Raw genomic sequence first — 24,968 nt, 5'->3', positions numbered from 1 at the left:
TAGGCCAGTGATGACATGAAACAATTTACATGAATGAATTATTGCTTATAACAAGCATGATCACAAATAGTATAATAGTGCTTATCACTTGACAAGTAATTTAACACAGGAACATGGGATAAAATATCACAAAGTGCTAGGGAGAACGAAGGAATTATATAGATATTAATGATAGTGCATCTCAGCGTCTGCTTCCCGTGTTTCCCTCACAACCTTCTTTAACATAATTCCACTTTCAATATAATATTATGCCTAAAGACAAATCACTACACAGAAAAGTTATAGATACAACACTTAAAGTTATTAAATGAATAACAAAAGTTAATATCCCTGGTCAGACTACCGTTGCTTATGCTCTGTTGGCTCAAAACGTAGTGACCACTTCCTGTTCTGGCTAGTGTCACGGTGTTACATGTATTGGGACTCATGCCCCTTTCGGTCAGCTAATGTCCTTGTAGGTCAAAAGGGTCAGGCATTGAGGAATGCTAATTCTGACTGATACATGTACAATGTACATACATTAATGCCTACACTATAACACGCACAGTATATGAATACTGTTTTGGAAATATTGTACATGTGTATGTGGTTAATTAATTTGTAATTTTAATGTTTCTAAGTTCATTTCTGACGCTACACATGTCTTCATTGTATTTTATCTCTCGAATGTCGAATAAATAACATAATGAGAAAGAAAAAAAGAACCATAGAATACTGATAATGTTGGTAAGTCTCTTTGCATAACATCGAAGTCATTTTTCCCCTCAGTTTTTGGCATATTTCTCATAAGTAAAATGATATCGAAATCTTTAATGCCTTATAACTATAATAATACTATAGGCGGGGTCACGGATACACAATGTAAGCACAGATCGAGCGATACGATGATCTAGCCCGGAACCTCTCGTTTGAGAGCCAATATATACCAGTGCACTCTCGGATATGATTATGTAAATCATTGAAATTGATATCTGCATGATATTATTGTTTGTACTGCCTTGGAAAATGATTTGTGTCGGTTTGGAAGAATTTCTATAACACCTCCCCGCGCACATAATTTGCAGCGACGCCAGACTATTTGCGGTAAATGTTGGTACCGCACCAACGCATTCGGAGGAAAGCGACTCGCCGCCAACCATTCGCTTTCGTACGTCAAGGATTTAGCATAGCACTCCCGTCGTCTTAAACGGCGAGCCCAGCCTTTCATGCGCGCGCTCGTGATCGAAATCCACTGGCAGGACGGGTTATTTTCAGAAAGGAGATAAAGCGATCGATGGCTCAGCTGCTCCTTCACGACATGGACGTCCAATAATCCAACGTCCAATTCATCTAAGAAGAAAAAGGATAACGTTGGATGATTCTAAACATTGGTCGCCATTGAGTTTTATTGTGATCGTCTGATGCAAACGGGATCATATAGCAGGTAATGTGTGAAATCGATTATTTTTTCGTTGAATGGTTAAGCGCATTGTGTCTGGTTTACAGATAGCACCACTGAAAAAAACCCACTTGTCTGGGAATGCTTTTCACGAAGATTATAGGTGTATACATGTAACTGTTTAAGTCTATCCGATTCGAAAGAAGCACTAGTGTGTAGAAGGAATTGAGTCATCTCCCGGGAATGCACCACAGCTATAGCGAGAAGAGACATACTCGATCTTAACTTCAAAATGGCACTCAGCCTAATGATGGTTTGATCCAGCTATAAAACCGAACTACATGGCTTTAACAGTGTTTAAATGAAATGAAATGAAAAGTCTACACTATAAACGGTTCAATTTTACTTGAGTATATTATGATGCAAAAAATGAGTCATCGCTTTTATGCACCTACATAGTGCATGCCATATAATATACTTAGGCCTTAAATACCGATCACGAATATGCATTCTTTATCACTACGATAATAATTTCATGGAAGTTTGAAAATATCCTCAGATTGCGGTATAAATGTGATTCGAAGATTTACAATAAGGTATATAATAGTCGAGTAGCCATGCTGACCTACTGTTACTGATACTGCTGTACATCATCACTGTAGATACCCGCAACAAAACATATCAAAATAACAATATTATAAATAGATCGAGTACCGATCGAAGCTATGACATAACAATCTAGTTTTAGAATTTCTCATTTTGTCTTCATTTTCCAAAAGAGCATCAAAAATAATGTCCGAATGTCGAAAACCAATTGAATATGACAAGTATTGGCTGAGATATGACCATCTGAATATTATGGGGACTCGGTGTTTTATAGTGCTCTGTTCCTAGTGTTATGAACCAGATCACTATAGCACTGAGTTTCCATACCATACGACGTCACACTTCATCGTGAAAGCTATACCGCTGTTCGATGTGTGTGAGATAGTATTGTGCTTGCCCAATGACCTATGTCGCAAAAGCAACCGACCGGCGTCTATATTGTATGGACAGTACGTAGGCCGCCATAGTTTATGTCTGCATGTTGATGCTAAATTAATATATATATATATATATATCTACCATCCTGGCATATATGCTGCAATTAATCCTGTGGCGTGAGAATGGTCTACACTATATGCTTTATATACAGCCGCCTCATATTGCATCATACAACGGCATTTTTTTCTTCAATTTGCATAGAATCATAGATTAACGAAAAATGTCGATGATTGTGATAATGTGAGTCTCGCTGATTCCGGTTAATGAATTCATGACGGATGTAAAAGATTGATTTCAAGGGAGTGGAAACTAAGATGAGTTATTGCCTTGATCCATTTCATTGTTACCGTTAGAAGTATGGTAGTAAGACAATGTTAGAGAAGGTTTACAGGCTAACGCAGTAGATGCAACATAAAGGGTAAAAAGTATCTACAAATATTGGTTGATTATTTTCATTCATTTCCATAACAAAGCATGTAACATTTTTTGTAAAACATTCACATTTCTTTAAAAATATGGAAATAAATAATCCTGAACTATAGTTTCAAGTTTAAATAGGAGATGAACAAAGCTTTTGAAATTGCCCTAGGTTTTTTTCTTTTCTCGAAAGTCTTGGCGATCGTGTGTGTTGAAACACCATCAATTTCAATTTCTCGGACTTGGGCCTGATTATTCATAACATTATTATAATTCCTTCCCATGATATACTCTTTATGAAACAAAATGGGTTAGACGGTACCCCAAATGATTTCGTCCTAGTATAACACGTAGGTATGATGCGAAGTGAAGGCCTATACAACAAAAGCATAATGGGCGCTACAGAAAGAGCGCACTACCCTTCATTGTGAGGTTACTCAATTCAAAACTGGAATAATGTAAAGACAGATCTCTTGTTCTTAAATGCTAAGCATATACGTAAATCAAATTGTTATCTTATAGATGTGCTTAAATGAAATATAATATTGTTTACTGAAGGTACATGTTTTGTTTATACGGATTATGATAATTTCAATATTGCATTACCAATCATATTCTCTATTACCTAATAACAGGAAGTGAAACTATAATTTGACTCTCCTTTCGTCTTAGGGGAAATATATGTCCATTTTGTTCTCCATATACATGTACCTTACACCCATATGACAATAGGCCTACTTTGAAGCATGCAAAACAGATTATTTTTCTTAGCACTGATCATAATTTATTCAACTGTTATATTCTTCCTATGAATTTGCTTAAGTCATACCATAAAACATTAATTTTTCCACATCCATTACCCACTTCCGTTATCCTACCATCAATATTCTTTGATCTGAGGTTTACCTATAATTGTTTGTTATGAAAGTACTATTTTTAATGACTTTTTAATACTATTGCATTTTGTGCAGTATCCTTGTGTTATTACTTATGTAAATTGCACTCAATTCAGCCGAAAGGCTGCCATGTATAATGTTCTTTTATACCACAATAAATAAGTAAATAAATAAATAATAATGCCTTTTTGGGAGAACGCCATTATGCAATTATAAAATAGATGTAACTTTGAAATGAAAAATGAAAAATAAAGATGGGTGAAAAAAGGTGAGAAATATATATACTTGTAATTTGTATCTCAAATTGATTATTAAAGTGATATTTTCTCATTCCATTCCATTCACTTTTATTGAAATGTTGCAATCACGGGCCCCGTCTTAATATAAACAGTTTCCACTGAAACAAATCGATGGCAACTTAAAAAACATTGTAACTAAGTTCCCTTGTACATGTATATTATCAAAGAAGTAAAATAAGATAAACGAAAGTGTGAAACATATCGTACCAATGATAAGAAAGTAATGAATGTTTAAAATATGAGATCACTATAAGTTTTATGCGAATCTCAAATCGGCAGTTTCGTCAGAGGATTGTGACGTAGTCGCCGATAACTCTCCCGTTTGTCGTGTACAAAAGTATAATTGTTTTCTGTTTTTTTCCTCCTAAGTGACTTCTCCATCAGGGCTCTACTCAAAGTGTATCATGGATAGCATATGACCATAGGTCCTCGAAAGAGAATAGTCCCTCCTGAGCCATACATTTTTGAAAAATGAGATTTTAGTCATTTTTTGTGTTGGAACAAATGGGATAGTTGTCCGCCATTACATCACAGAGACGTTCCCGATTCAGCCAATTTGAAGAGCCCGTACCTATAGAATGATGTTTTTGATTTTCTCATTTTATTTCCTATTTCATTCAAACTTTCACCAGTCTACTTCCATCTCTGATTGTTTCTGCTTTCCTCTAGACTAGATTGTTATCAAGGTTACCCATTTATAAGTTTGCAATTGATTGGCAGAGTTGGATATTGAGCTAAAGGAGAACAAGTATCGAATCAAAGTCTATGTACGTTTTCACGATCCCATTGTTTGTGTATGTCTAAATGTCCTTCAGAAAGAGTCGTCACCCTCCCCTTTCCCCTCTCCCCATTGTTTGATTCGTTCGCTTTGTGGACTTCCTTATTTCACATGCATGCATACGAATGAAAAATATCGACCGGCTTGTACAGATCAGATATTGAATCGTTCTCTCCTATTCGTACTATCTAATATACCTTAGTGCCATAGGGAAAATAGGGAACACAGGGAAATACTGTATAGGTATTGCAGATGTGAGTTGGGGAGTTTACAGAGACCACCTGCCCAGCACATCCTTCAATTAATCAGAGGCCTTGCAGATGTAAATTAGCGTATCCTTTTCCGGGGGAGACCGGTTCCCCTCCCATTAAGAAAGTGCCCCCTAAATAATTGTTGGAGGGATGGGTGGAATCGCTGCAACAGCGTACACAACATTATACGGGGGGGGGGGGGGGGGGGGGGGGTTGTGTTTCACAATGATCCTAAGTCGAACTTAACTCTAAGTTTGACTTTAAAAATTACGGAGAGCCATTTGTAGAAAAGCAAAAAAATGAAGTATTGTCGACTTTTGATAAATTCCACATCAAGAACCTGAAATCTCTTTTATAATAGAAAATATGAATGATTTGAATCAACATTTTATGCCTTTTAAAATGACTTTTACAAAATATTTTCATAGATGCTAATGGTTTTCCATAATTAAGTCCAACTTAGAGATAAGTTCAACATAGTATCTTTGTGAAACACCCCCCTGATGGTCCACCATGTCAGTTCGAAATCATTATTTCATGTATTCCATTAACCATTATCCCTTGCAGGGGTTTAGTTGCATGAATACTCGTCTTCACTCTCATTTGATCCCTGTTTGTGCCGCTGTCAGCTTTAGTTCCCTCACATATCTTTTGAAGTTATTACATGGCGCTAGTTCAGAATCATATCTAGATTTCGACCAGTATCTCCGGCATGGAGATACCCTACTAAAACATTCCCCCAAAACAACTATATCTTCATCAATTGTTCAAATAATGGTCATGATTTAGAAGTCGTTGTGTTTCTTACCTGTATCGTGTCAACTTTCATGCCAATACACTTTCTCCGTTATTATCTTGATATAAACTTTAACAAAAACAAGAAAATTGTTGGCCCTATTTCTACAACGTGCACATTCATATACAACGATACACTTTCGTGACAACTGGTCTGAAGTGGGTTACATAACTCGTTTTAGAACTGTATTCAAACATTCCATGAACAAAAAAGATGTCATCCATGACTGGGTAGACCCTTCCCTCTCTTTCTTATTCTCCCCTCCCCATATTTTCTGTGACTTTCTTTTGTGTGCTTGTGGATGAAGATATTGTACATATGTGGTTGATATCTGCTGTAGTTAAAGGTATTTGTTAATTTGTTCTCATTATATATAATATATAATAATAATAATATTGGATTCTTATATAGCGCACGTATCGACCTTGCAAAGGTCCTCAAGGCGCTCCAACATTACCCGGCTATGCTTGGCTCTGTCTCTCTTACCTCTGTCTCTCGTATCCTCTCTTTCTCCTTTTCTCACTTTCCTTCCCTCTTCCCCCCTATCTCTCTCTCTCTTTCTCCTTTTATCCTCTTTTCTCTACATATTTCCCTTCTCTCTTCCTCACTTTCATATTTTATTTAGGTACAAGTCATACTCCTCATTTCTTCCTAGTTCTTAACTTCTTATTAAGGAAAATTAAGGATAAACATGTCATAAAATACGTGTACTTATAAATACGTAAATGATACTGTTCTTAAAATTGTTTTTAAAATGCAATGTACATCCATGCGCAATTCAGTATATGTAACTGCATGCGATGCATGATTCAATACATACCATACCATACCACACCATACCTTCTACGATGCCAAATAAATAGAATTGATTTGATTTTTGATTGATTTGATTTGATTTGATTTTATTTATTCATCATCAATAACATCAGTGATTAAACATTTGAATACATCGTGAATGGTACATGTTCATAAATGAATATTATAGATCATATTAAAGAAAAACCTAACAAAGTATTGATATGCTAGACATATGTCTTTTCTCATAGAATATAGAAGGTGATGAAAAGGAGCCAAATAATAGCACATGTGCTAGTCGAGTCTGGCCCCTGTTCTTAGCACACACTTGGCAAAAATAAATATATCATTATCAAAAAATAAAACTTGACAGTAGAAGTATACATGTTGAGTAATACCGTAGCACAATTGAAGAAAAAAAAATAGATATGCATTTGACTCGACTTGTACAAACGAGTGTGTCCCAGCTGGCATGACAGCATGAGTAAATACGACATCGCTGTAAACACGATAACCCCTTCAAGGCCTTCATTCAGACTTCCAATTATCAGCGTATTATTATAGGAAAACCGTATAGCTATACCACAATGATATACATTTTTGTAGTGGTCTGAATGTCGCATATAACAAAACGTCGTAAAGCGAAACGTTTGTGTGAGCACCGTTTCGAACGAAAATCATAGCCTGATCTCACCAAGACTACACTGTCGTTTCACAATGTTTCTTTATATACGATGTTATTTATGCAGTCTGTGTATGCCTTTTCACAACAAAATAATTCGTTATACTAAATTTCTTCCAGTCTGAAACAGGCGTTGCTGTTTTGCTGTTAGCTTACGATGTCGTGTACTATTGCGGTTGAGAAATTCCAACAGAAAGTAAGGATTTATCTGTCTGGCTTGTTCAGATTCTACCTGTCATATTTGACCTTCAGGTCAATCACAATTGCCATCAGAAATCTATTGAGACCTAGAAGGACATTATACTTACAATCATCTTCAACACAGATGTAACTCCATTCTGGCTTTCAACATTACTGCCGAGATAATCATTGCAAATAAATAAACTTTGTGATATACATGGCAGTCAGTTCAATCACCATCGACATCCGAAATCTGTTGAGGACTAGAAGGACTTTAACTCATAATCTTAAACACAGATGTAACTTCTTTCTCATCTGGGTCTCAACAAACGAGATATCATTGGAAATATACTATGTGATATACATGACAGTCAGTTCTATCAAAATACTATTGACATCAGCTCTGTTGAGAACAAGAAGGACATTATCTCATAATCTTTAACACAGATGTATAATACCCTTCTGGCTCTCAGCAGAAGAGATACAATTGAAGACAAAATAAACACATCAAATTTACATGGGTTATGAATGAACCAGTTGTTACCTGAATTACTCTAAACAGGGACATAGGCCTACGTCTGTTGAGGTCTTAAAGTGTAACATGGTCTTAAAGTGTAACACGACTCCCTAGCTCCTGAAAAAATAGTCCCTGCGTTGAACATGCGTACGTGGAGCTCGCAGACGCACTTTGTACTTTGAAACCTAGCTAGCTAGCAGATCACACAGCTGCCTTACTATCCTGGCCAGTGTATTAGAAACTCTTTTTAGGCCTACGTTTGTCAAGAGACGAGGACCCTTTTCTCTTTCTATATAATTCCTTTTTTTTATAATGACTTGTTTTCGTTTTTCACACTCAGGCAAATTTACAGGACCTATTATCTTAAGATCTGTGTTTTTCCTACTTTTTCCTTGCTTGTCAGCACCTCGCATTCCCTGGGCCCTGCTTATTATTCCTACTTTTATCTATAATTTTTTTTTGACGCAAACCAATTCTCTTCCATCCCCTTCGTCTTCTTATCAATTTTATACCTTATATAGCAAAGATTTCGTTATATCACTGCTCTGCACAGCACTTGAAACACCGTCCTTTGCCATTTGCATTTTGTTTCATTCTTTCTACCTAATATTCTTCTCTTAATCTGTTTGCTGTACGTTTGCATTATCAGGTACTCCCAAATGTATGCATTTTGCTTGAACATCTACTTAATTGTCAGCGCTCACAAGGCATTAACATTTGTCTATCTTGGAGCACTGGCCAGTTCTGTTTAAAATATATTCATATTTCTTTATGTATGTTTTAATGTATACTGATGTTTTTTTGTATTCAGAACTGAAAATGAATAAAATAAATAAAATAAAAAGAATAGAAGACATATGGTATTAATGTAACTTCTGTCGTCTTCCTTTCATTCATATTATTTCTTTTCCTTTCAATTCATTTTTTCTTTAATAAAACATTTCATGTTTCTTTTTTTTCGTAGTTCGTTTTTCCCATATTCTTTATTTCTTCCATTAATTTTTTTTATTTTTATAATTATGTGTCTTCGTTTTTATTTAATTCTTTTTAGTTTCTTTCTATTCTTCCTTTTCTTTTCTATCTCATTTTCCCTCCTATATTGGCAACGTTTTGTGAATGGGATAAACAAAAAATACCTACTCATGGAACTATGTGCTCTGATCGGTCTTTATTCCCCTCTTTTTTAAGATGTTGAATTATTGCTGCCAACTAGCTAGTTAGCCCAATTTAAGCCTCGGTCACAAATGCCATTACGAACTGCTACGAACGCCGTACGAACGATTTTCAGACAATGGAAATTCGAGAAGACAATGGAAAACTGGGAGATTCGTACGAAATTATCGTTCGTACGAACCATTTGTGACCGTAGCATAAGCGAGAGCGAGCATATTACACATACAATCATGTACAGCTAGCTAGCTACAGCTGTGCGTACGCGCCGCGCGCACGCAACGACTATTTTTTCAGGAGCTGGGGAGTCGTGTTACACTTTAAGACCATGTTACACTTTAAGACCTCAACATACGTCTCTCCATGCATCGGGTTCGACTTTTTTCAATTAGTAGAATACGAACCCATGCCTTCATCAGGAAACTAGACCATAAAAGACGGTCGTTATTCATTTCCTCAATAATTACGCAACTACTTTAAAGTATACATTAAGTTAGACCGAACTATATAATTCTTAGCATTGAAATAATTATCTTCTTTCCTGAACATATGCCTTAGATTTCGCTTCGGGTTGTATTTAGTACATCGCGCACCTATGAGTAAGCGGGGATCATGCTTGACGGTCGTTATTCAATTCCTCAATAAGCATTTGAAATAATGAGAAAAAGAACGCACACAAAAGAAGCCATTTGGGGGGGGGGGGGGATCTGCAAGGTAATTACGCGCTAAGTTCCCTTACCATGACGTCATGCTAGAATGGAATAACAGAAATCAAGGAAGATCTTTCACGGTTCATTTGGCAATTCTGAAAAGGGTAGAATTCAATTATATTGTGTACTGCAATTTATTCTCTCTCATTGTGCTGGAGAGTCAAACCAATTTGTTGGGGTCATAGCGTTAGTGATTGCTTTTATTTGAGTGGAAAGTCACACTGAAAACATTAAAATAGCGAAATCCAGTCAAAAAAAGAAAGAAATTAGTTATTCAACCAGCACATTAAATTAACTTGATCCCGCCATATTTGGGAATCGATTAAACTACAAGGGAAGCGATGAACTGATATGATTTAACATTAAACAGACTTTGACTCCACTGCATTAAAGATAGTTATAATTTTTTCGGTTAATTTTGTTATTTGTGTAGTTATTATTATTTATTTTTTAAAGTTTATTTCTCGCTATGCGTGCATTCACATTTTGGAATCAAGTGTATGGAAGCAATTGGGGAAAGGTTGATTGTGTAGCACATACAAAAGGACGTTTATACTAGTTGGATTTTGAATGATCAAACTGAATGCAATGCACACGGGAAAGACCACATACACAACACACACGCACAGGTCGATGTAGCATGCATGCATGCTTGGTCAGCCATTTCTAAGGTCATTTTCGGGAGGAGGTCATTTGAAAGGTAATTCTCGACAGGGGATAATATTTCCTAGTATGACCATGCATGGACCTAAGGCTAAACAACAAACATGAACTGTTTTCTCGTCCCCGCCCACCTCCTTTTTGGCCACCGCCTCCTTTTTAAATACTATTTACTATTCAGAAGAAAAATAGCCACCACAAAAAAAAGAAAAAGAAACCTGTAAAATATAGGCCTACATTTTGATTGAATAGCTTCTAAAGATAATCATCTTCTTTTTTTTTTTTTGTGTGTGCAAAATAGTAAATAGTAATGCCCTGCCTCCTCCGGACGAGGAACACTGGGCATTTATTTTTGTTATTTGACCTTTTTAACACATGACATTCTTCCATAACCAGCGAACCTGACTGACAAAGACTGAGAAAAGCTCATCTAAACCACAATTCAATCTCTTCTTTTGTATATTTAGATAACCCTGAAATGGCCAAACCATGACGGGTTATATTATATATTACTGAGTCAATATCTTTAAAAATTACACAATACAGTGGCATAGCCAGACATTGATAACGGAGGGGGAGGGGGGGGGGGGGGGCCTTCCTCCTCCTCCTCGGACAGAAGGAAGGAAGGGGTAAAATGTATCTGGACATTCTCGCTTGCCGTATATAGACCTTTTGCAAGTTGATGTTGTTGTTGTTGGCCTTTAAATTGAGGAGGAGGGGTCGTACGCTACCCCTTCCTCTTCTGGTCACGCAACCGCTTTTTTGTATTCAATTCAATGGAACCTATTATCTGAACGTGGATATTGTATTGCGGGAGTGGGAGGGGGGGGGGGGGGGTCACTATTAGGGTGCACGGAGGGATTATAAGATTCCCATACAATACAATTTTTTCCCAGTCGACCAGAGCCTTTACGCCAAATCTCAAAAATCTACACCCCCCCCCCCCCACTTTAAAATTATGTTGATATGTTTTTCTTTTTTTTTTAAATGCGGTAAATCCGGTGGTAACCCCATCCAAAATATTCTAGCGACACCCCCATCATGGCGTAGGCGTGATTTTGATACAAACCATATCATCTCCAACCCAGATGCCAATGTATTATTTGCAAAAGTCTAGGACGATTGTAATTGTCACGCTTGTTGAATATTCTTCACGCTTCGACAAATATAATTTCGCAATACAAACTTCATTTCTTGGATTAACGTGCCTTTCTTGTATTGTGTAAGTGTAGAGTAGACCAGGGGGCCACTCTAGGTATTGTCACCGAAAAGCTGTAAGCGTCATATGCAGCTGTATACATTTTATTGTAGAAATCACAACTGGTTTTCGTTCAGGTAAAATAGCGAGGCATAGAGTCCGTATATAGGTAAGAATTTTGTTATACCTACATGGTTTCAATTGTACAGCACTAAAAGAGTTAAGTTACAAGAAGTTCGATTTGTTTTGTTATATAGATTGTGTCAATGTGTTAACCCCTAATATTCACAATGCTTCATAACTGTGTTTGTAATGCATTTACATAAGTTGGGTGCCATTGTGTAGAGGCGGATTTTGTATGTGCTTTTTTCGTGGGTTATCCTGTTCAAGCTGACTTAATGTTGTTCTTGTATGTTGGAAGCTTGGCGAATATTAATACAAAATCGATCAATCAATCAATCACAATGACTATCCATGCAATGTGTCCTGCGTGATGTGTTATTCCCCCGATGTTCTCCATCAAAAAATAAAAAAAGGGATATCATAATTATACGGGTTTACAGGGTTTATCCGGGTACTTCGAGTATTGGACAAAATGCATTTGATACTTTCAAGGCCTTTGAAACCATTGTATGAAATTTTAACTAAGTAATGACTGACACCATTTGAAAAGTGAGATCACATTCTTTACTCTCATAATAATCGTGATATGGTATAAATGATATCGTGAGTATTCAATACCAGAAATAAACAGTTATGATTATTAAGAGATTTTCACTTTCGGATGAAATGATTGGATGGCTAACTTTTATACGGGAAACATTACCCGGAATAGCCCATTGAGTATCGAGGTACCAACGCCATATTCGCTCGTCGTCCAGGTTACTGGTTCCAAACGACAGAGTCCTGCGCATGAGGTTTACCGCGAAATCATTCAAGCAACGTGCTGGAGCAGGGTAAATTCAGTGTTTTGGGATGGTGTGATCACCACACCATTGTATAGGATAAAATTGTTTGGAACCAGCAACCATGACAACTCGGCCAGTATGACGTCACATTTCGGTACTATATCGTCATCAAAATCATCATCATCATCATCATCATCATCATCATCATCACCATTTATTACTACTGCCATTTATTGTGTAACGTGTCAACACAGAACTCAATATTTATTTTCTTGTTATTCACCCACTTATCATTAAAATCCGCCCAATATAGCACACCATTTAACACATTAATTAGTATATTATAAAACACTTGCAATATGTGAAACCATCTACAGAACAACGAACTTGAATCTAAACTTTAAACTGTAAATAGCATTTGGTTTTACAAATAATTATGTCAAACAAAATGACTGCTGTCAACAATTATAGATATTAATGATTATGCAAACACTTGCTAGACAATAGAAAACATTTTTATCAGATTATTTATATTACACGATCTTTATCTAGTGATGAAAGAGATCACCAATGTGCCGTGTTTGTAAATCGCATATCGTCATCTAGTGCCGTCCCTTCGGAAGGGGTTGGCGGCTATATGCATATATGCACCTGCGGTTATATACCCTTGTTCTAACCTCTTCGTATCACATCAACCTCTCGCATATTACATTATGATATAACGCATTAATGCTCTTCCAATTGGGACTTTGGATATTATTACACTGGCTTTGCTATGACGACCGTATAACGCCGCACAGTGCATTCAAGAAACGAAGCCGACCAGGTACCCACTTAAGCCCCACTGTCCTACGTGTAGCTACTTGCTCCCTCTATATAGAAAACTTCCCCAATCGGTGCCTGTTGGTCCCCCATGATCCTCTATTTCTTATGTTATTTGAGAGCTGAGTTGATGAGATAGCCACCTGTCAGTGACCTTCCTGGGTGGTCTAATCCCTGCTAGCCAAACTAGTACAGACGGCCTTTAATACACCTGGGTCGAGCGTGGCAATTGCTGTTGATGGGCCATTCAAATTATCTTCCTGTCACATGGCATATAACATCAAGGGAATATTATTCCTAGAGGTTCGAGATTATTCAAATGTTTCCCGTGAAACGAAAAATAATAGGCCTATATACATGTGTTTGAATGGTGGGCATGTAGCTATTCATGGCTGGAAATGATTGATTTGCAAGCTTTTGTGTTACACAGAGTAATTGTTCTTCCGTTAACAGATGTCTTTTGTTTTGTGCCAATCTGACAAACGAGCGACTGTTTCAAATCAGCGCTCGTAGCAGAGGAGAGGTTAATATCCTGTCAAAGGAGTTTGACATGGATTCGAACCCGTGCCTGATGGTTCACAATCAGGAGACGTGTCCACTAGACCACACCACCTCTACTTCGTGTGCTGCATTCACTTGCATATCTCGGAGTTTAAAGCCACACTGTACTACTTGCAGCTATACTTGCGCCCTCTACATAGCAATCAATGCCTGATCGGTGCCTGTTGGTGCCCCATGACCCACTTTTTCTTATGTTAATTGAGAGCTGATTTGATGAGATAACCACCTGTCAGTGGCCTTGCTGGGAGGTATAATCCCCCTGGTCAAACTAGTACAGACGGGCTTTAAGTTCGAATTTTCATTTTAAATAAAAAGCAAGCAAACAATGGAATTACAAACAATGTAAGTAGACAATGGCGGTATATAAACACAAACTGGAAGACATTAGAAGAACGTGGTTTTATGCCTTTAATTATACTTTAGTGTCTTTATAAATATGACTATAGATATGGTATATTAGTTTGCTAGCACAGCCCTTGTCAGTCGTAATGCGTTTTAAAATTGTCTGATCTGCAAAACCAGTCTATGTGGACTATTATTACGGTCTTCTGCACTCCGGAGGACAGAACTGGAAAATACATATTTACTATTTTCCAGTGCTGTGCTCCGAAGGCCCTGTATTATAGCAAGAAGTTACCAGCAACTTCTTGATTATAGCTGTCCCATCATGCGTCAAGGCTTTATGAAATTGTGACGAAAGTCAAATAGAGTCTGCGGTTGGAGGAGATATAGCGGTTGATTAGCCCCAAGGCCATTGCCTTTTGAACGTTCTCATCTGCAAATAGCAGCCCTAATTATCATATTTATGTATTCATGATCGTAAAAAAGGGACATTGACATTAGTGTACGTCAATCCCAACAAGCCAAAATGATATGAGTAAAGTAGATTGATAAACAATCCATCCAATACATTAGGTTCACTCAAAAGTCCGTTTAACTTTAAGTTCGAACTTATCTTGTAGGTATACTAGGGATAGAGCCCCACCCCAATAATTTTGGTTGTGGGGGGGGGGGGGGGTAGTCTGCAAGCACAAACCCTGGTTAATTCGTAAAAGTGAGCCTGCACTATAAGACTACCATAGGCCATTTACAGCTGCTCCTGACACACCCAACCAGTAGGTAGCTGGGCTAGGCTTCTCTCAAGGCACAATGATTTTTTTTTGTTGGATAAAGTGTCAAATTAGGGTCTGTGCTTGCAGACTAGGGGGGGGGGGGGGCTAAAGTATCCATGAGCCCCCTCAATAATTAATAAAGAGGAGAGAAGAGAATAAATCTTCATATCCATAACGTGTATGGACAGTGAGAGTGGGGGGGGGGGGGGGAGGAGGACTTAATCACCTCCCAAGTGGTTCAAAACGGTTTTTCTTAGAATGTTATTGCATAACTGGAATTGAAGTGGGTGAGCCAGTCTATTCAACGGCATCTCCACGACTGTTTATCTATAAAGATCGAGTACTGCATCGGACACATTTACATCATCGCAACAATAGAAGGTTTTAAAGTCGATTCTTATTTCTTCTCGACAATGGTCCGGGAAAATCGCACCATACAATGAATGTCAATGGCGTTGCAGGGATTCGCCGCACGGTGAAAATCTCAAAACTTGCAAATGGGCCAAAATGTTGTACAAATCGTAATTGAAACTTTCCTAAAAGTATAGGGGCAAAATAAATGTCATTTAGCAAAATAATAGTCACTTCGCTGTTCGAATTTGGATTTTGTAATTGACCAGAGAGAAAATCACGGAATCTTTTGATCTGTGATTTGGAACATACTTTCAGAAACCCATCTAACTGTAGTACAGATGGATTTTTAGATAAATTTTTGAGGGCTTGCCAATCCCTGATCGGGTCTTTAAAGATATTTTATCCCTTTTGCACCCAACATCAAATTCTGTAAAACTTTGCAGGAATTATGAATATGTCATGTATGTCCTATCTGTGAAATTTAAACGTTAGCAGTGTCATAATATTCAAATTATGCAAGGAAACCCGTTTACTTGCTAGACTTTACTGTCAGACACTATTGAGTGACTGACTGGCTTTCGTTCTTCTTTGGTAATAACATACATAAAATGAGCTGAAAAGGGTACATGAGCATTTGTCTACATGAATAACACACTTCTTGTAATGGCCAAAATTAAACCATTGTACCGAATGGTTGTACGTTTTATGCTGCGCAAAGATTCTCTTTGCGCAGCATAAAACGTACAACCATTCGGTACAATGGTCTGAAAATCAGGCTATTACTTACTGGCTCTATAGCTCTTAAGTCGATTCGACAACTAATAGTCGTCACTTCCCCCACATAAAGACATTTTCAAGCCCCCCCCCCCCTTTTATTTTAAGGGAAGTTTTAAAATAGTATTATTTTTCAAATGCCGTTGGAATTTAACCTTTTTATTTTTTGGCCTGCAAATGGGACATAGTACCTTAAACCCATTGCCTACTGGAACCGTGTGGTCCCTGTATTATACCAACGGGAAAGAGAGAATTAAGCAGTCAATAGGTTAAGATGTTCTTACACATTTCGAGTGGCAAGACCAAGACACTGATAGAAACAATTGATTTCCCGTTATATAAGACAGACTCACGAGAAGGCATCGATTTTATAATCTGCTATTGTTGTGACGGGCATATAACCGTGTCCGATGTAGTCCAGAATCTGCACGGTCCTTTATAATTTCCCTACACTGTCTTGATTCAAGCCGTCGAAGATGGCGTTATCAACAAACTCATAATTATACTCACCAGCCCAGCCTGAGGAGAAATTAATTTAATGATCACGCCATCATCGGCTGGTAGCAAGTAAGTAGGGAGAGGTTAGCGTTGGTGTGGTGGAGATCAAAATTAAATAGGCCAGATTCTGGACTATGTCCGATGCGGTACACAATCTTAGACAATAAAAACAAACTGTAGAAATGTTGTGGTATAAAGTGGTTAATTCACTTGACTCTCAAATCAATGGTTGAGGGTTCGAATCCCAGCCCGGCACTTACATCCATTGGTAAGAAAGTAATGCATAATTATATTCGCCTCTCCCCAACCAGGTGTAAATGTTTACATGGCCGTGGTAATAGGGACTTTTAGATTTGCACAACGACAACGTGGATTGCTTCGATCGACGTCCTTTTAATGCACTGCCTTGAATGGACGTCACACGTATCAGTCCACGCAAATCTAAAAGTCCCTACTGATAATTGCAGGGGCCACGAAGAGAGCGTTATTAGTAATGATGTCGCTATAAAAAAGGATACCCTATGGGTAAATAAGACCCAATTATTGATATTTTCATTCTTAAATTTGGGATCATATAGGGATCACATTTCACCGTCAATAATTTACGTAACTGGGTCAAAACCCACTCTTGCTAACATCTTAATGGGATCCGGTAACTTTGTCTCAGATTCTGAAACAAAATTCTGGATTTAGCTCCTGATGCAATGATAATTATAAACCTTTAGGTCAGTCAGGAACCCCATGACTTTTACAAGCCGATCGACTGTCTGATTATCAAGATATTTATGATTGGAATTAAAAATTTTGAAAACCGTTCGCTTGACGGTTTTCATAACACTACAGTCTATTGGGAAAAACGAGTATGGTAAAACTGGTCACTCAAAGATTTTTACTTTTTTGAGGCACTTCTTGATCATTTTGAAGCGCAATTTTGTTAGGGCTTCAATATTACACCATATCACAGGGCTTCAATATTACACCATATCACAGACACTGTTAACAGGTAGGGCCGTGTATCTCAGGTTTAACATTGTTAAACGATCCCTTTAAGGTGAATCATTATTTGTTTGATCGATCTTTAAAAAGACGGATACAAAAAACAACGGCAATAGACAAATAAATAATAAAAATATGAAAGAATAAAAGGGGTGTGAGCAGCAAGTTAATGGGTCAGGGTGCACAAAACTGAACTGAAACGTACACTGTTGTGTTGCCACAAGTACTCCCAGTACATTTCAACTGTTCATATCGCCTTTACCCTCGTTTAGGGTGACTGAGTTTCAAGAGTATTTTGTGATAATGCATTCAATCGGTATATGCTATTCAACAACCTAACCTTTGGTATATTTCATTTTCAGTCCAGTTAATTATTTGGACACAGGAAAATTTGACGAGAATGGGGAATATTAATGTGGTTTAACTGTCCCGGACGGTACAATTAACCAGTATGTATATCGTTAATGACAAACCAAAGCGGACATAATAGGCTTCAATTGAAGATGAGTATCTTTGACGGAATCTGTAATGATTGCAACGATCGATATAGGTTGAATTCTGTTTCCTCATTCGTTGTGGGTCACTCTGTGCAAGTATATGATGGGCCTTTTATGATAACAATACACAGTCATTGTTTTGTTAACAAATATCTGTATGAAGCGCTTAGATGCGTTTGTGGATAAATTTACCTTTACTTTTGTTTAATTTTCTTCTATCTTCATTTCCAGCTCTGACAATCTGACTGAGAGCCTCATCTGCGTCGAGATGTCTGAAGCCCGTCGCATCTAATTCCGGTTTAAATCATCCTGTGCTTTCGGGCTATACTCCATCAAAATGAACAAGTTGAACACACTGTGTCATCGGGGAAACAAGAACATCGAAAATGGAACTGACTCAGGCCAGTTCGGACCGGTTTCAGGCAGCCCCGACCAGCTTGAACTGGCACAGGTATCCGACATACCATTACCGCTGTACAAACGGTTATGGGTTGATCCGTTGAACTTCCGATGGATCACGACATTTATCTGGGCCGTGGGCGTCGGCGTTACCTTCGGCATCATGGGCGACTTCTCGATGTTTTACATGTTTCTCGAGCGAGAGTTTGACTCGTCTGTGACCGAATTAAGTGAGTTATCAACTTCTTTGATTTTCTGCCAATTTTTAGAATGGGTCTGTCCATGTCTGGAAACATGCAGTGAAAGTTAATACGATATGACCTACAAGCATTGGTTTTTCTTTAGGCTCCATCATATTTCTTCCTTTATTCAACTTAATCTTATGTATTATTCCTTTTGTTTGTATAAATGCATCCAAAATGATTACAAAAATGTGACATGCCAAATGTAATAATGTATTCAATACAACATGTGAAATATGAAAATAAACTGAAACTGAAACTGAAATGTGACGTTCCCCAGGTTTAGTTCTGGGCCAGATATTCATGCCGTAAAACTCTTCTACCACAATTATCAAATGCAAATAGAAAACGACGGAGAGCAAGCTCAAACTACTGTATAAAGGCGCGAACAGAGAAAGATGTTACTTCCCACATATAAACCCACGTCCATAATACGGTATTACACATTTAAATGAGATGAATTTTCATGATTAATATTACTGGTGATGTACAAAAAGTACGGCCCTAAAGTAAATATTCCAAATATTCTGTAATTGGTGCAGCTCTGCAATGGATGCATGTATCTTTTTCTTTACCCAAAGTCACTTTCCGGCAATCAATACAAGGGAATAAATCATTTCTCATAGAAATCATCTATTGGTTACGTAACACGTGCATGTAATGTTCACACATTTAAACATAATTATGAGGGAAAAGACGGTTCTGAAATTATCTCAGGTTCATTTCTTGAAATTCTTTGCGATCGCGTTCCTCTCTGTTCAAAGGTTGGCTCGGTGCTCTACCGTGGTGCCTCTGCTGTTTCTTCTCGCCCCTCTCCACCCTGATCGTCCACCGTTTCGGTTACCGCGCCACCATGGTCGGGGCGTGTTTCGTCTGCGCGATCGGGCTCTTCTCGACGAGTTTCATCCAGGAGCTCTGGCCAGCTTTCCTCTCCTACAGCCTGTTCTTCGGCGGCAGTTCGGTGGTCCTTTACACGGTTGGCTGCGTCTACGTGACGGGTTATTTTGACAAGAAGCACTGTACGGGCCCAGTCTCAACGAATGGGCTGGCGTTTGAAATTGGTAAGTGAACAGGGGGCGAAGGGGCGAGGGGGGGGGGGGGGCGGGTGGTTGGACCGTAGACCAAGGATTTTGTTTAATCCAAAAAACAAAAAAAGAACTAGATGGAGGAGCAGATAATTGTCCTTGGGGGTAATTTTAAGGGGCATAATTTTCCGGGGGTAAATTATTGTCCTTGGGGGTAGTTTTCCGGGGGGGGGGGGTAATTTTCCGGGGTGATTGTCCAAGGGATAATTGTCCTAGAACCGAATTTTGTTTAACCTTATGGTCTCTCCTCCCGGTAGAGCTGATTGATATGGAGGTGCAGGTGGACCACATACTGCAACAGGGTTCCCCTACTCTTATTCGAATGGTGCAGTGGGTTCATGTGCCAATGTGGAGAATCTCCACTACACAGAGTCTCAATTTAATACCCTAACCGAGGGAAGGAATATTTTCCTCTGTAATAAATCGCAAAGCTTTAGAGGCGCACAAAGACGTAATATCATAATGTGGTGTTGGAATGTTTTAATTATATTACACTGTATTACCAAAGCGCTCCAACAAAATAATATATGTTATTCGATTTATCATAATTGCAGCTATCCTCGTCTTCAGTCCCGTTATCCAAGTCACATCGGACGAATGGGGTTGGAGATGGTCAGTCCGTCTCCTATCTTGCTGCACCCTCGGCGCCGCCTTCCTATTCATTGTCTTCATCCGCGAGCCTCCCAGCGACATGTTCAACGACGACGACGACGATGTCGTCGACGATAAGAAGAAACATTATCAGCAGCTTCGTGAGAAGGAGAAGAAAGAAAGCGGTGTGGAAAATGGGGGAGTCGTGGAGGAGCGACAAGACGGAGAGGAGGAGGAGGAGCAGGGGAAGGAGGAAGTGGAGCAGGAAGAGGAAAAACATTGGAAAGCATCTTTAAAGAGATATATCACGTTGTTCAAGATGCCAGCCTTCTCGATTTTACTGATTGGGATCGTAATTTCTTTCACTGCGTTGTCTTTCAACCATATAAACTTTGTAAGTATTCCTTAGGATATTTATAGGGATAATGATGGTATTCTCTCAACGAAAAATCACAAGCAAGATGCTGGCCGTATAGGCTGCGCCATACGCAATGTAAGTCGCAGGATGAAATCAGTGGGAAATTTTCACCTGATTGAAAACAAACTATTTACTAAAGATATTCAATTTTCATTTTTTGTTCAAAGGTAAATCATACTACATCATCTAGTATAATATTATGATCGCTAAGACTTGCAAAAAGTCAACCTTTGGCAAATTCAATAGCCTTGTATATCATACAACAACAAAAAATAAAAATTCGACCACTCTAAATTCTTTCAAATCGAAATTCAATTTGCGTCTTCTTGCCACATATGAATTACTACCCTGATGCATACAATTAACTTATTAACTAATTGTGCAATGTCTTGTTTACGTCTTGTATTTTGTTATATTGTGAATGTTAATGTTTTGTATTTTCCACATTTGCCATTTTGTTATGGGTTCACCCACTTTCCTCCAGCCATCGGCTTTATTGGGTGCTAAAATGATCCAGTTCACTTCTCCGATTGTACGTGTTTGTTTTTTAATGAAATAATAAATTGAATTGAAGTTGAATTGAATTTTTTCGGAATGCGCGTACATGGCAATGATCGAATATTATTATTCCATAACCTAAACATGTTTTCTCTGGGTTATACAATACAATAATGTAATCGCAAGAGAATTAATTTCTCGAAAGCCTTTGCGACCGTGCTTTGTTTTCTAACGAGAAAATAATAATCTGAAGGTAAAATCAGTCCATACCGAACTAAGACTGGGGTGTAAATTCTTCTTTCTTCTTTCTCTTTCAGGGTAGCTACCTCACGTCCGTGGGCATATCGGATCAGAAAACAGCTTTGCTCCACTCGTTACTAGCCGGTAGTGCGTTGGTCGGACGGGTCTCGGTTCTCTTTGTCCATCTTCTCCCTTTCTCCATCCTCCTCACCTACCCCATCATCGCTGTCATCAGCTGTGGGGTGTCCGTAGTTGTCCTCCTGGTTACCCCTCATTGGATATTCTATATTTATTCAATATGTAAGTTGATAATGATGGTGATGATTATAAGATGATGACGTAGATCCTAATAAAATGATTGGTTGAGAGCGTATACGTGACCAGGTAATTATTTTGCCTAACACGTCATTTTTATAATGACCGGTCATTATCAAATGCTAATGACCGTTCATTATTAAAATCATGTTATAAAACATATAAAACATAATCTTATAAAACAAATAATACACATCATTTTGTTCGGGTATTAGTAAAATTACCCACACTCGGTACCTTCAAAACAGTTCAAACTCCCTCGGCTATCGCCTCGGGCTGTTCCAAAGGTACCTTGTGTGGGTAATTCTTACTAATGCCCTCACTGCTGTGTATTATTTGGATATTATGATGATGATAGTGAATGTGATGCTGGTGGTGGTGGTGATGATTATGATGATGACGGTGGTGGTGGCGATGGCGATAACGGCGGTGGTGATGATGATGATGATGATGATGATGATGGTAATGTTGATGATGCTGGTGGTGGTGATGATGAAGATGATGATGCTGAGTAATATTTGGTCAATAGTCAGCTGTTGTTTTTTATGAGGAAATTGGTAAAGCTGTTGTTAGTGGTAGTGGTGGTGATGATGATGATGATGATGATGCCGAGGGGTATTCAATATTATAAGTCAATGCCTCACCGAAGTTTCTCCGATGAGGGAATTAATAGTGGTGGTGAAGATGATGATTGTGATGAAAACAGTGGTGGTGGTGGGTTGACTACAGTTGCATTATAAATATATTTCATTTAGATTATCATGATAAATATCACCACAATTTTCTCATTTTCAGTGATTGGATTGATGCGTGGGCTTTATTTCTCGTTGGCGACCGGCATAGCAGTGGAGCTCAGCGGTAAAGAGAAGGCCGCTGAGGCTTATGCCTTGGCCTTTGTTGCCTGGGGTGTGGGCAGTGCCCTGGCGGCCGTCGTACCTGGTAAGCAAGTCCCCGCGTTCTCGTGTGTTTTCTTTGATTTGATTCTTATTCTGTTGCTTCTATTAAAATTATTCGAAGGACACATAAAGAGAAGAAAAAAAGTTAACCCCCTAGACTTCGTATCAGTAGCGTCCCTCTCCCAGCACGTATCCCCCCCCCCCAAAAAAAAAAATTGATTAAAAATGTTAGGCAAGCCACTTGTAGAAAATGAATACAAGAACCCTCAAGACCTCAAAGCCACACCCAAATAATTATTCTGCTAGAACCACGCCTAAATCATATTCACCCATAAATAACTGTATTTCTTTCTATAATATTTTCGATCATTTTCTGCGACCGCAAATCGATAAATTGCTTCATGCCCGTTGTACACGAAGCGTCATTTCGATTGCGTTTTTAGCTCCGCTAATAAAGCCTACGAAAGGAATTGGCGCTTGCGCCAAAACTCACAGAAAGGCTTCCTCTTTTTTATTTTGTACTATATGTCGGGTTCTCGCATATGATACGTCAAAGACCGCGCAAGTCGCTGACGTAGTCCTACGTCAGCAAGGCTAGGTCAGCGAAATGACGCCTCGGATGCGACGGGCGCAATGTAATTATCAGCATCTTGATTTACAAGGACAGGCATGTGGTTACTAGGTAAAAGGGTGGTAGAGGGTCTGTACTATGTTAGGCTTTATCGCCCCTCCTCAATTTATTGTTGTGGCCGAAATTCAATTTTGAGTTATACGTGGTTTTTTATTGATTTTTTTCAAAAACTTAATAAATAATTTCATCCTCCGCACAAAATGATAATACAAAAATGTCACAAAAATGACAGAAGGTGGTAAGGTAAATGAAATTGTCTGATACTTATATCGGGAGCGCCAGGAAGGTCAAATCTGACTGACATATTGTGTGCTATACAAGAACCCATTATTATTATTATTATTATTATTATTATTATTTCCGTCATTCAAAAGTTAACATTTTTTAATATCTCTTTCTTCTTTTGCAGGTATCACCCATGAGCTTACGGGCTCCTACACGCTTTCCATGACCCTGTGCGCCGCATTCTGGGGTGTGTCCGCCATTTTGTTCTTCTTTGTCTACCTCTTAAACAGAAGAGCCCGAGCCAAGCGTAAGCGGTTGTCCTCCAACTCAAAAGTTAACGAGCTCAAAAAGGAACCGTTGCCTTTGAAAGATATCCGCAAGGACCAGATCGTTTCCGCCTCCTACTCTCCTCTTCCCACCGAGGACGTGACGACGGTTTGAAACAGAGATCACTTTCAATTAAATCTTAAAGGGAGTGTATCATGATGTTATTACCAAAGAAGAAAAAAAGCCAGTCAGTCACTCAATAGTGTCTGACAGTGAAGTCTAGCAAGTAAACGGGTTTCCTTGCATAATTTGAACATTAGGACACTGCTAACGTTTAAATTTCACAGATAGGACATACATGACATATTCATAATTCCTGCAAAGTTCTACAGAATTTGAGGTTGGCTGCAAAAGGGACATGGTACCTTTAAGTTGGTGTGAATAAGAGGAAAGGTCTACGTTTCTGGGAAAGTGTTGGTCCTTTACGCCCGAATGGTACCTCGGTTAGTTTAGTCAAAACAACCGATGAAAGTACTTGCCGCACGGAGCTGGTCGGACATAGATAAGGGCTTGACGGAATAAGACTCTTTTAAAATAAATATTGCCTGGAAATCGATTTCTTGAAAGTCTGTACGATTATATTACAAGATTACAAGTCTTTCCATTTGCGTGCCCATTGCTTGCATTACTTCGTCTTAGTGACGATACAATTTAAATATAGACTCAGATTCCATATTTTACTAGTGACTCTTTTAAATTGTCTTTAATACTGAAATGCAATTGATTTTCAATTGATTATAGTCACAACTGTAGGGCCATAAAAATGTACATGGGCTGAACAATGCGAGTGTTACTTTTCCATCACTAT

General features: G+C 38.4%; 1 protein-coding gene across 2 annotated transcripts; it reads left to right on the top strand.

Annotated features, from left to right (window-relative positions):
* The first annotated feature begins 1,147 nt into the window (after positions 1-1,147).
* On the top strand, positions 1,148-24,332 carry LOC753268 (monocarboxylate transporter 7). 2 transcript variants are annotated; one of them, XM_001181697.4, is made up of 7 exons: positions 1,148-1,423; positions 18,525-18,922; positions 19,699-19,995; positions 20,574-21,004; positions 21,844-22,066; positions 22,877-23,020; positions 24,018-24,332. In XM_001181697.4, the coding sequence occupies exons 2-7, from the start codon at positions 18,631-18,633 to the stop codon at positions 24,272-24,274; spliced, it is 1,644 nt and encodes a 547-aa protein (XP_001181697.3). In that variant the 5' UTR covers positions 1,148-1,423; positions 18,525-18,630; the 3' UTR covers positions 24,275-24,332. The 2 variants fall into 2 exon arrangements, with proteins under 2 accessions (XP_001181697.3, XP_011683862.2); XM_011685560.2 differs by lacking the exon at positions 1,148-1,423 and adding an exon at positions 11,891-11,940.
* The last annotated feature ends 636 nt before the right edge of the window (positions 24,333-24,968 follow it).

This window comes from Strongylocentrotus purpuratus, unplaced genomic scaffold (assembly GCF_000002235.5).
Source record: "Strongylocentrotus purpuratus isolate Spur 01 unplaced genomic scaffold, Spur_5.0 spur5_contig_848, whole genome shotgun sequence".
NCBI lineage: Eukaryota > Metazoa > Echinodermata > Echinoidea > Camarodonta > Strongylocentrotidae > Strongylocentrotus > Strongylocentrotus purpuratus.
Note: the sequence above shows the minus strand (reverse complement) of the source record. Positions and strands in the feature narration are given on the sequence as shown.

Coding starts and splice junctions, on each gene's coding strand:
- LOC753268 (XM_001181697.4), top strand. CDS start 18,631: ATGAACAAGTTGAACACACTGTGTCATCGGGGAAACAAGAACATCGAA. Junction 18,923..19,698: donor CTCGTCTGTGACCGAATTAA/GTGAGTTATCAA, acceptor CTCTGTTCAAAG/GTTGGCTCGGTGCTCTACCG. Junction 21,005..21,843: donor CTTTCAACCATATAAACTTT/GTAAGTATTCCT, acceptor TTTCTCTTTCAG/GGTAGCTACCTCACGTCCGT.